The sequence below is a fragment of the Lineus longissimus genome, chromosome 9 (assembly GCF_910592395.1).
Source record: "Lineus longissimus chromosome 9, tnLinLong1.2, whole genome shotgun sequence".
Lineage (NCBI taxonomy): Eukaryota > Metazoa > Nemertea > Pilidiophora > Heteronemertea > Lineidae > Lineus > Lineus longissimus.
Window position 1 is genome coordinate 2,705,923 of NC_088316.1, and position 12,677 is coordinate 2,718,599.

Genomic DNA, 12,677 nt, shown 5'->3' on the forward strand with positions numbered 1-12,677 from the left:
ACCTACCTCTCTTTTCTTCGCTTCATTTTTTCCGTATTTCGGAAAAAGATACGAGAATATGTTACCGCAGCAACTGGCCACGTGAACCAATGGTCCTTCTTTGCCGAGACTCAGGCCTGCAGATACTGCCAGCATCATGCAGACAGATTTGATGATCAACGTCCATTTTCCAAGGTATCCTCTGATGATAAAGCCGCTCAAGATTGTTTTGATCTGAAACAAAGGAACGTATATCATTCAACGGAATCATTCGATCCTAACACCAAACAACTCGTTTTTAGGCCCCGCAAAGGAGTTCAATCCCTCTAGTTCAAATAATTTTCAGACATTACTGGCATTTTCAAGTCTTGATATCAAATAGGAATGTTCTAAAATAAACTGATGAGTTTCAAAAATACAGTGGAACCTCAGTTAGCAGACACCTCTCTGTTAAGGACAACCCCTCTATAAAGGACACTAGTTTTGGTCAATAATTGGTACATTCCATTCCATTCAACTTCTCTAATCAGGACACCTCTCTATTAAGGACAACACTTGTCAGTCCCGAGGGTGTCCTTAATAGAGAGATTCTACTGTACATTGTTCTCAGAACAATATTTATCTATCAAGAATGCTGTGCTGGAAAGTTTCAATAAATTCATATCAAGCAAAACTGTCAAAGTTCCGACTGCACTGGCACACGACTTGGAGTGATGTTATACCCGTGGTCAGACTCCTTATCCTCAAAGTGTCTCTGCTAGGAATGAATCAAAGGTTCCTTGCTGTATACTTACCTCCGGAATTCCTGAACCACAGGCATATGGAGCAAAAACCCGCACCAACATCACAGCCAACGTGGCAAGGATCAGACCCCAGACAACATACATGATATACTTCAGGATGTACGCTCCTGCATCTTCATTCCAATCTCCAAATAACTCGGGCCATGTCCGCCACTGAAAGTATCAAAGAAGAAAATAATTAAAGGAACGAAAACAGCTACATATAGCACTTTAGTTTGCGATGGATTTTTTTCATTGTTAGTTAGCTTAAAGTGTTAAAAGACTGTGTAAGAGAGGTGACTTAGACTACCATGTTTCTTCTTTAGTAAGGCCACTGCAGACTTAAGGCCCGTGTCAAGAGGATGAACACGGCCGAGTCCGTCTGAAGTGCGCACTGCAACCTCGATTCTAAGATTTCTGAGTGTGATTTCCATTCATACAAATCATTAGAAGTACGGTACTGGAACCAAGGTTGAAAGTTAAATCTTCGATACCGACTTAAACGTGATTGTCTGTACTTTAGCTAGGGGGATGTCCCAGGGGTTTATGTGCGGGAGAAGCGAACATATACCCCTGATTTCCTCAGGATGACGTGCAGACAGATGCTGGAAAAGATGTCACCCACCTGTCGACATATCTCCTCGTCCACTGCATTGAACAGGGTGTCATTCGCCGACCAGCAACACTGCTCCCTGTTGAACCAGAACGCGTCCAGACAGATGCCCTCCTTCAGATCTGACATCCAGGTGGCGCCGATGTCGATGATGCCGGCACATGCACCTGATGAAGAGAACATGATAGAAATTGTGAAGAGCCTCATGGCCTAGTGGTTTACACTGCTGGCCACCACGCAATAGGGCCCGGGTCGATCCCGGGAAGAACCCATGATCGTATGTCTGGATGAACCGGCGTGGCTTTCAAGGAACTAAAATTCCTGGCTCTTCACAGTCCTTCGAATGCGATTCAAAACCGAGGTTCCTTGTACCTGGTGTCTATGCCAGGGCAAGCTAAGACCCCACCAAGTGAGAAACATGAGTAGCTTGCGTGGACTCTATCTCTCTCGCCAAAGTCGGCGCACTAGGCCAATAAACCCAATTGGCGCCTAACCGTAGTGGCACGCAGGATACGCTCATCCCGCCTTGGAGGAGGATTACTCCTAGGAGAATGATCCCTCCAAGTGCAGAGCGAACACTGAAGAAGAAGAAGAAGAAGTGAAGAAATGTCACACAATGATTTTTTACCAATTTTAGCACTTTGGGTGTCAAAAATAAGATGAGAACCTTCACCTCATTCTGATTGGTATAAAAAAAGTCTGCTTGGAAATACGGCATGGAAGAGTTGTGTTTTCATGTGAAGGATTCGAAATGACCTGAGAACAGACCAGAGAGGAGAATATGTTGTACACTTATAAGTGTCACTGCTGAAAGCAGGCCTTTCCTGCAGCAGCATGCCATTTTCGTAATGACTGTGACTGTGACATTTTTGGTAAGACATGTCCCGGTTAAGCCTTGAAAAGCCACTGGATCAGGTCCAATGGTATCACCCTCTCTCATCAACAAGCCAATCTAGTAACATTTCTCTCCTTCATAAATCACAAAATGTGCCACCACCCAAGCACCGCGGGCTAAGAATTGCTAAACAGATATCTTCATGCATTGTGCCAGACCCCAGCAAACGTTACTTATTGCCGAGAGCTCTCGTCATCCTTATCCAATTTACAATGCACCTGTAGATTCCCTTAGCGAGGACATTTTAGCTGGCTGAGACTAGAATAGCAATCAACCTCAAGGCAACATTGTTTATGAGTAGAACTAGACAATGTGATGATGGAACTGGATGTGATGACGGGATAGAAAATTAGTTTAGTCGATTCAACTGAGATTTATCTCGACCCTCAAGTCTTGGCTCCACTCCGCCGACCCGGACTCCGTCACACCAAGGGGAGGGGAGGTATAAACGGACCGATTAACTCTGATGGTTCGGAATGGCTGAGATCAGGATCAAGCCACTTCTCAAACAGTTCTTTTTTATTTATTCCGATATTGTATGGACGTTTGTAAAGTTGGCAGAAATGGAAGCCCAACACTGTGTACTGTTCCTGGAAACATAGATACGGAATTAGGCCTCCAGATGCATTTCGCTTCATTTGGCTCATTGGCAGTGGGGTCATGATGTGAAAAGTGGCAGTTGCTGCTGCAAGGGTGGTCTGCCTTGTCCGTAAGTTTGATCATATCACTCCGATAATCAGGCGACTCCATTGGCTCCCAGTCAAGGCCCGAATAGAGTTCAAGATACTTCTACTCACATACAAGGCACTCAATGGACTTGCGCCTGCTTATCTGAGTGATATGGTTGAGCTACAGTGGGGGACCTCATACTCTCTGCGTTCGGATGGGGCCGCCCTGCTGATTGTTCCGCGCACCAAATGCAAGACATTTTGTGACCGAGCATTCTGCAGGGCTGCTCCATACCTCTGGAATCAACTCCCTACATCCATCCGCAAGGCGGATTCAGTGGTATCTTTCAAGGCCGTTCTAAAAACTCACTTATTCAGGCATGCTTTTTTCAACAGCGCCTGAGAGTCGAGGAAATTGTTTCCTCGAATCAGGCGCTATATAAATATTTTAATTGATTGTTACCGTTATATGTGTTCCTGGCCAAAATAACTCACCTGCAGCGACTCCGACCAACAGGACACACACCCAACCAGACCAGGCATCATGGGCGCTCTTCAGCTTGTCCAGGCACCCGCCCGCCGCCCGCTTCTTGACGATCTCTCGATGACGATGGCGATCGCGTGCGATATCTCGCAGCCAATCAATGGTGTGGAAATCATCGTACTGTCCTATACCTGGTGGCAAGTCATCGAGGGTATCCATCAAGTTGGTGGACCCTTGAAATCAAACAAAACAGGCTTGTGGTTAGTCATCAGAGATTTTATAGGAATATCCCTTTCAACATGCCACTTCGACAGCCATTCTGAAAAAAATTGTCACAGGCAACAGGAGCAAATGACCAATTTACCATGCTTCGAAATGACAGCCAGCAGGCTGTTTACTCCATTGCCTGTGAATTTTTTTTCAAAATGATGGTGGAATCAACTCAAGCCATGCAGTTAAAAAGGAACGTGACACAATCAAATGCGATCAACTAATGTCAAATTGATAACAGAGATGCTTCAATAGCATTCCGCGAAGATGACGTCACTGCAGCTGCTGCCCTCTATTTCCCCATCGCTTAATTACAGGCAATGTCGGACAAACATGCGGTTTCGTAATGGATTCAGGCTTTCTAACTAGGGCAGTCAGATTCAATATCCGGCACATGTCCGAGTGTTGGAAATACTACATAATTGTTCTGAATATTTCTCTCTCTGACTCTATGGTATCATTCATGCTAAAAACAATGCAGGGTCAAAGATAATTGACTTTGAAATAAGCTCAAATGCGTAGAAATAAGTGTCGATGTCCGACTGTCACGTGACTAAAACGTCATCAATATCTTATGCAAATGACCTTGTGAGCTATAAATAGTAACTTCGCGGAATGCTATTATAACAAGTGACTACAAAACAGAGTGAAAATTATGGAACGACTTTAGAATTCCTGATCGGAAGTATAGGTCCAAGGCGCGAATGACCACCGAATAATGAATAAGTAAGTCAACATGCAACATGCTACGCGCAACAATCTCTTTTAAACCGATTCACAACTTATATAGTGCGGAGGAACATCCGATCGGTAATTCTAAAGTTTAGCCAAAATGTGACCCGCTCTACCAAAACTAGGCGCTTGTCGCATCTGAACTTGACAGGTTGATACAGACTTGTTGTTCATTTCCCTATTGTAGACCTTTTGTGAAATGTGACCAAATCAGTTTGTAATAGATTTCACAAAAGGTCTACAATAGGTAAATGAACAACAAGTCCGTATCAACCTGTCAAGTTCAGATGCGACAAGCGCCTAGTTTTGGTAGAGCGAGTCACAAATGATCTCTGGTAGGAAAGAGTACCTTATAGTCAGAAACCACTCACCATAATCTTGGAGATTCATCTCATTTGCACGGACACCCAGTACACACTAACCCGCAGTATATTCAACAAATCAAGGTCAAGTTTCAATCTTATGCTACAAAAATTTTGTCAAGTGGGTTTAATATGTTGTTGACCTATCTTTAGTACACCAGCCTAATTTATATATATATGTCATTTGTATTTAAAAATAGCCTGTGAACCACATTTAAGTGACATTGGTCAAATGTTACAAGTGCCAAGAAATAAACTAAAGCTTTTTATTGCTACGCCCTATAACAATAAATACCATGATGAGCAATAAAAGATCACTTTTAAGTGATATCATATTGAAGCGATCTTTTATTTCATTTTGCCACGGACATTTTTCAAAGGAGCAATTCTGCTTGCTTTCAGCAACTGAATGACTACTGGGGTACATATCCGTGTCCGACACTCTACGGCCTGGTTCCCGATTGCAAGGGAGTCGGTATAGAACATGAGGCCTACCCTGATAAAAATGCCCCGCGTCCGGAACGGAATAAACGCCAGGCTTCTTGTTTTTTGTGTCGATGCCCGTCTTCTCTCCATATTCCAGGTCGCACACCAAACTCTCCTGATCATTTCGCAGCAGAACTTTCAAAACGTTCCCCATTTTAACGCAAGACTATTAACAACTTTATGCAAAATGTCTCGACCAATGAGAAAATCCTAATATCATCCATTGGTCTTGCCACGTTAACATGATCTATGCACCACTTCCCGAGAGAGAGGCACTGCCCGCATTAGTGTCAATGAGAAATCACCGGAAATTCCACCAGCAGCAACAGGTCATTTTTGCTTCATCATGTTCATGTCTGCCTCCTTCACAGAAGAATGCAAGGTTGTGGGGCATGTGGTTTGCCTTGGTCGATGAAATGAAAGCGTTGTGAAAAATTGCCCAGCAAACTGAGAGATTTCGTTGCAGAAGCGACCTCCAATAATAATTGCACGAGAAAGAAAGCTCATTTCTGCAGGGGTCGTCGCTGGCCCCATTGTCAAGTGTTGGTCATTACTGTGACCTGTAATCGATCAAACCCTAGGATGACCCAGTTTACCAGTACAATAATTGTTGGTTGCAGTGATATATGCTGCAGGTTGCTGCAATAAAAATCTCTCATCGATGGGCTGCTTTAAAATGCTCAGCTCGAGCAGCTCAATGATGCTGATCACAACCTTATCCACATTATCATAAATAAAACAATAAGACCTGAAAACTCCCTAAATTATTCCATCATCAACAAATGGACAGAATGCCAAATTCGTAACACACCGCAGCATCCACTGAAACCATCCCTTGCAGAAACACTTATCCTGGAAACGATAGCTCATTTACACAAATCCAAAGAAGCTTCCAGAATGCAGCAAGATTATCGACCATCAGATGAAACAATGCTGGCTGCATCCCTGGTCCAGACAATTGACATGGCCCAATACATTATCGTGTCCTCATCTAAGCTATGCCCTGAATGTATCAGAATTGGGATCATGTCATCGGTTACAAGTACCAGCTACCCGGTACATGTACACATGACTCAGCGAGTGATCTAGCCACCACAAGCCAATATTGGCCGGTATTCAAATGACTCTCACATTGCCAATTCCTGTGTGCTACGATAGCCAATAATTTGATTACACATGTATATCCATTGTGTGGAAATTTGGCTACTTAAGACACCCATGGTAGGTAGAAGTGTTTTTAACCGCTATAAATGATATCGGCATTTCAACATGTTTATTCAGGGACCCAGGGGGGGGGGGTCACTCCCAAGGATGGGGTATGCACGTACGTGTCCACTGGGAAATTTTTTGAAGCCCTTTCTGCTTTCAGTTGACCGGTGCCAGCAGTAAGCAGCTTCAATACCCATCCATTCAGCAGGGGTGAGAAGTATAGTCTGCTTTGCGAAACAGTAAATTTGCACATAGGCCCGGCCGGGCAGTTTTTTTGGTGTCATGTTGTGTTTTTAGCAAAGCTTCTTGCAGCAAAAGACTGGTTTTTGGCAATTCCATGGGCTTTTGCAGGCAAAGCGCCACTGGATAGGGGCCTAAAGATCTCCAGACGTTTTGAAAGAATTAGCCACCGTTTGCCAGCTTTTTCCAGAACATGGATGTGCATACCCCTTTCTATGTGAGTGACCCCTGGGTTCAGGGGATCCAAAAAAACTACCATCTTGCAAAATGTGCCCCGATGATCCCCAAGGACCTTTTCGTACTGGGCCCTCATCTGTCCTGCCTGTTCAGATGTCTAGCCGAAACACTACTGTGGTGAAATCATCAATTTTGCAAGAAGGTGTCGACACGTCTGGTAACATCACCAAGGCAACCTGCATATGAATGACATCTTGCCTAATAGTGTTAGCCAGGTTGGGTTGAATTTAAACCATCAGATCGAAGGAACAGCGACTAAACTTGGGAGCCCAAGTTTTCCGATAACATTTCAAATCATCTTTGGCTCAATCAGCAAGTTAGGATGTGAGCAGTTAGAGCAGATCAGATCGAGACCTGCTGGAAATTTAATCGTGTGTGTAGAGAACTGACATCTTGAGAGAATTTAATCAGAATCGAACCCACAACTGCATAAAGGGGACTTCACATAACCAATTTAGGCCTACTTTTAGATTTTCACTGCCCGAAAAATGTACCTTCTCACTTTCGGTCTAGAACTCTGCCAGTTAGCTAGATTTGGCCAGCAAACCTGTGGACGATAAGGTAATATTCAGAAACTCGCGTATGGGAATTCCATAGATATGACTCGAGGCATCAAATGCTTTGATACCGACTGAAGCCCAGGAAAAAGAGGGTCACTGTTCCGTTTGTGCGAAATTCAATTTTTCTCATATGGAACTCGCAGATCTGTTATGCCTGAACATCAGTCTCCCCAAAATTCTGAGAAAGAAAGAAGGCAATCAACCGAATACACCAAGACATTATCAGGAATTCCAAAGAGACAAAACAGACCAGGTATCCAATTGGAAAATGCATGTAAGAATCCCGAACTTACAGTTTTTCTAATTATCATCTACATCTTCACCCAAGATGAAAATTTGACGTTATCACAAACTTCAAAGAATGCACAAAATCCGCTTGAAAATTAATAATCCAGAATTTATAGGACATCCTTTAGACATTGAATGCCCCTGAGGAAGTGTGCTCTGCATACTGATCAACATAGCTGAGACAATATCATTCTGCCTCACATATCCTCAAGGACGTAAGAACTGTGATAGTGTGTACAACCTCTTGAGAGTGGCAATTGACACAAATTACTCCTTTTTTATCCGGCTTTTATTCAATGCAAAGAGCTTTAGTCACCCAAGCTCTATGTTTCATTACCAGAAGAGTGTCTTGTGGCATTTATAGAGAGGTTCAGAGTTTGATCCGAGAGCGAGTCAGAACGAGGTGAAAAAACACTCCTTTTCACCCAGCTTATGCAAAGAGCTTTGAGAGTGGTTGCTGGATGCACTGGTGTACATTTTGTAATCCTACAATATGAAATCAATCTGTCTGTATACATTCGTATTACTCTCAAATACATCATTTGAGACACAGCCCGCTTTGCTCTTTGGGGGCATACTTTGAAACTTAACCACGAGACACAAAATATCAAACGATGAAGTTTTCACCACAAAATAATTAAGATACAGTAGAACCTCTCTATTAAGGACACCCTCCGGACTGAGAAGTGCTGTCCTCAATAGAGAGGTGTCCTGATTAGAGAGGTCAAATTGAATGGAATGTGCCAATTCGGGACCAAAACTAGTGTCCTTAATAGAGAGGTGTCCGCTAACGGAGGTTCCACTGTACTTTCAAATACAACAAAGAAATGTTGTCTTTGAATACAAGACTGTTAGTCTTGAGAACTAGCCTGTTGGCCTACCGAGCCCCTAGGCCTACAAGGGCATATGATAGTGGTCATGTGCTTATTGATGACAACAAAATATAGGCTAACATTACAAATTCAGTTAGATGAACAATCGTTGCAAAAACATCTAAGAATACCAAAAATAATATAAAATTTCATTTTCAACAAAACAAACCCCAGGCAGAAAATTTAGTATTTTTCATGGGATGTTTCATGATTTCTTCAATCTGGGTTAAATAAGGGTGAAGGGGTTAATGATCACACTAAAAAACAACCTGACATTAAATCCTACCTCGTCCATATATGGGAGAACTTGGAGAACTGGCATAGAACTCCTCGTCAGAGCAGAAATCTTCATCCAGTGTTTCATACATGATGCTGATGTACAGTCCTGAACAGTCAGAAAGGAAATCCTGACCCCCTGAGTTTTAGCAGCATTCTGACATTTTCACTGCAAGTTTGTATCCTCGGGACAGCTTAGAACTCCCTGGAGATCTGGTCAGTTCGTTTTTCCCCAAGCTGACCTACATAACTGCCCAAAACTGACTCAAGCTGACCCAAAGCTGACCCAAAGCTGACCATCTCATGTATCAACCACTCCCAGCTGCTGGCCAATTTGATGTCAACCTTCTGCACCATTTAAAGGCAAATCAAGGAAGATTATCCAAGCGTAAACTCCTGGCATGCCTCACTATCCACAGATGTCCCCTTATGGACACCAACGCTGGCCATTTTGACGTCAACTTTCTGCAACTTTTGAAGGCAAATCAAGGAAGATTATCCGAAAGTGACATGTTTCACTATCCACAGATGTCTCTCTACAAACATCTCTAAAGCACCTTTCGGAGAGCTATCGCTTCTAGTCCTTCTCTGCATGGACCCTGCCACAATATCCCACTAAGGTTGGGAGTTACCCTGGGAACCAAGAATCAGAGACCCACCAAACAACTTCAGCAAACATCAGTCCAATCTAAAAACTGTCAGATGCACCCACTTCCAGAGGACCGTCAAATCATCTCAGTTTCACCCCGAGTGTTCTCACATCACAAGCTGTCAATACCAAACCTTATTCCCATTCACAACACAAAACGATCTCACATTGAACAAATTACTGATTTCCGCTCTCTTATCCTGCACGATTATTTCAGAGAGATTCGATCAGCTTCGAAGATCATGATCACCCAAATCTCACTTTTGATCACACATTGAAGGCAGGCTATGCTAGAAGAGAAGCTCTAAAAGACTTCATGATACTGAACTATGGAAATGGAATAGTCCTCTCTTCGCATAGTCTGTTCTTCTGTTGGATAGCATTGAAAGAAGAGTCACTGCGTGTTGGAATTCGACTACAGAGGAACGACTTGATGTTTTGGCAAGCAGAATTTCATCATAGCGAACACAAATACAACCAGAGCCAGGAACAGGATGGACCTAGCCCTACAGAGCTAATTCCTGGCTGCAAAACGTGGAGAAAAGTCGTGGAAAGGCACCAACTCGGTAGAGGTAAGTGCAAGAACTTAAAACGCGGGGGCCTTCTCAACCATAGAAGAGGCGACATAGACGACCGATCTTGCAAGCGGTGAATCCACTAGCCGGAGAACGAGATAGCTCACGGTCTGGTCTATTTTTGGTCAGCACTGGTCAACAAATTCCTTCAGAACCAGATCATCATCAGTGCTTGTGATTGAACTTACATACATCCTGCTTCAAACCTGGGGTCGCCAAAAAAAGTCTGCACGCTTTTTGCAATGCTGCAAGCACGAATCATGACTATGCTACCCTGCTTTGATGAATTTAGCATCCCCCTCCCCCAAGCAAGATGATTATTGTGGCAGACCTGCGATATTTATCGATGCAATGATCGTTTGACACTGATCCCAGGTCACAGTGATGATTAAGTCTTGTCGGAGCCATCTCTAATGACCACCACCGCAAACGAGATATTTTCACTGACGATAATTATCACAGGTTGTTGCAACAAAGATCTCTTGTTTGAGGGGCGCTTTTGTGAACTGATGAACCTACCTTCTGATTTGTCATAATAGTGCGATCTGATATTATCGAACTGGACATCAATCGGATCGTCGTCATCATCATCGAGGTGTGAAAGCACTTCTTCTAGCGCTGAACAAACATAAACACAACACAACATCACTATACATGCTGTTAAAATAATGAAATAAATTAGGACACAATACGTAGTTAGCAAAATAACCTATTTTTCACTATTGGTAAGGTATTTTTTGGCTTATACTAATATATAGTGGGTAGGAGCAAAAAACCGTGCAAACATTGATTCCATGCCCAGAAATAGGGGGCCTACTGAACATGATATTCAACACCTGATGGCTGATCTTATATATGGAAGAGACAAATCCAGGCAAAATCTATTTGAGCACATATGCTGTTTGATAGATCAAAATAGGTATTTTTGTATCTCTTCAACAAAATTGGTACCAGATCATCTTACAGATGGCAGTATCCTCAGAGGGTAAATGAGATGATTGGTCATGCCTGCCATGTTTTCTATGAAAATGTCTCCACTAACTTGATTTCATCCACTTCTCGGATGATGATCAAGGTCACATGATGCACGTCATGTGTCACCGTAGCAAGTACTGATTGGCCGAGATAAATTACATGTATCAAGATTGTGGGATATCCGCATTGCAATTGCATCAAAGAATAGCAGGCATGACCAATCATCTCATTTCAACAGACTGCTATCTGTGCAGTGAGAGAATATGGGAACAAATCTACTCTGCCTATCCAAAGGATAGAGTCACAAGGACTGAATAAAATTACAAAATACATCATTTCAAATTATTCAAACAAGAATGTAAACACAAAACACGATGCAATTCAAAATTAAACGACACAACAGGATTAATGGATTAAAAAGGAATTATGTTTTTAATTGGACACGTTGTGTTTATCTACTTGATGAAGTGCAACGTTAGAAATTCATCAACACAGTGATGGACATCATCAACAATCAATTATGCAATGACTGACAAAATGTTGGGGAGGGGGGGGGGATTGAGAAATTACAATCAAATTCATTATCATATCAAGTGCTCATGCATGAACATGTAAGTTCTGATCGGATGCATGAGAGATAGGTCGAGATGGATGTCATGAAGGATCTTACCATTTGAACTATTTCTCAAATACTTCACTTTGGAATATTTGTGCACCCTCAAGTCCTGATTAACAAATTTTGACATCATGAGAAGATTGTCCCAGAATAAATCCAGCCAGAGAAAAGTTTATCGCGTCTGTGTGTGAACTATAAAGTATTTTTAGATAAGTACTTTTAGGTACTATATAGATCGATGGATGATGCAAACTTTCCAGTTCTCAGTTTGCATCTGTACCAAAATTGAAATATCTACAGTGACTACACATCTGTCTGGTACAGCTTTTTTTTAAAAAGACCAATGGGAGCGATGAGATAAAGACTAGCAAATGCTTTTACTTCTGATTTGTACAGGAAGCTTGACAATGGGCGTGTAAATGAACATGTACATGAAATTCTCAGTACATATAGTAGTCTTTCACTCATACCACCCAATGTATCAGCTCACTATTGTCAGTATTGATATCCTCCAAGTATTAAACGGGTACATTCTTTGTAATAGAAACCACAAACAAAATAATCCAGTTTGAATAATCCATTTTAAGTCCAAATCGCAGAAAAACTTTTTGAAGCGCGACACACTACTTCCATGACTACACACATGTACCTCAGCGCAATATGAGCTGAAAGTGATATATTGCCTAACTATTTAATCGCGTAGCCTCAACTCGAAGACCATATTTTGCTGAATCAATGATTTTTCAAGTGCACCCACGGACTCATTATACGAAACGAGTAACATACTTGTGTATGCTACGGCATGCGCCGCACTTCAACCACGCTGGCGTAAACACATATCGTGAGTGATTGGTGCACTGACTAATTGAGCAAAACAATTCAAAACGAAAGTGACGGGAACCGACATTG

At 42.4% G+C, this 12,677-nt stretch overlaps 1 protein-coding gene across 7 annotated transcripts in view; it reads right to left on the reverse strand.

Annotated features, from left to right (window-relative positions):
- The window catches only part of LOC135493156 (H(+)/Cl(-) exchange transporter 3-like), a 30,957-nt gene that overhangs the window by 15,952 nt on the left and 2,328 nt on the right, over positions 1 to 12,677 (reverse strand). For 4 of the 7 annotated variants that reach the window (XM_064780149.1, XM_064780148.1, XM_064780151.1 and 1 more), the window contains exons 3-7: positions 10,697 to 10,795; positions 3,433 to 3,654; positions 1,387 to 1,541; positions 774 to 935; positions 7 to 213 (exon numbers count right to left, since the gene is read on the reverse strand). In XM_064780149.1, the coding sequence (XP_064636219.1) occupies positions 7 to 213; positions 774 to 935; positions 1,387 to 1,541; positions 3,433 to 3,654; positions 10,697 to 10,795 (845 nt within the window). Of the gene's footprint in view, positions 1 to 6; positions 214 to 773; positions 936 to 1,386; positions 1,542 to 3,432; positions 3,655 to 4,794; positions 4,852 to 5,280; positions 5,484 to 10,696; positions 10,796 to 12,677 lie in introns of those variants that run through there. The other 3 variants (XM_064780154.1, XM_064780155.1, XM_064780153.1) reach the window with 3 other exon arrangements.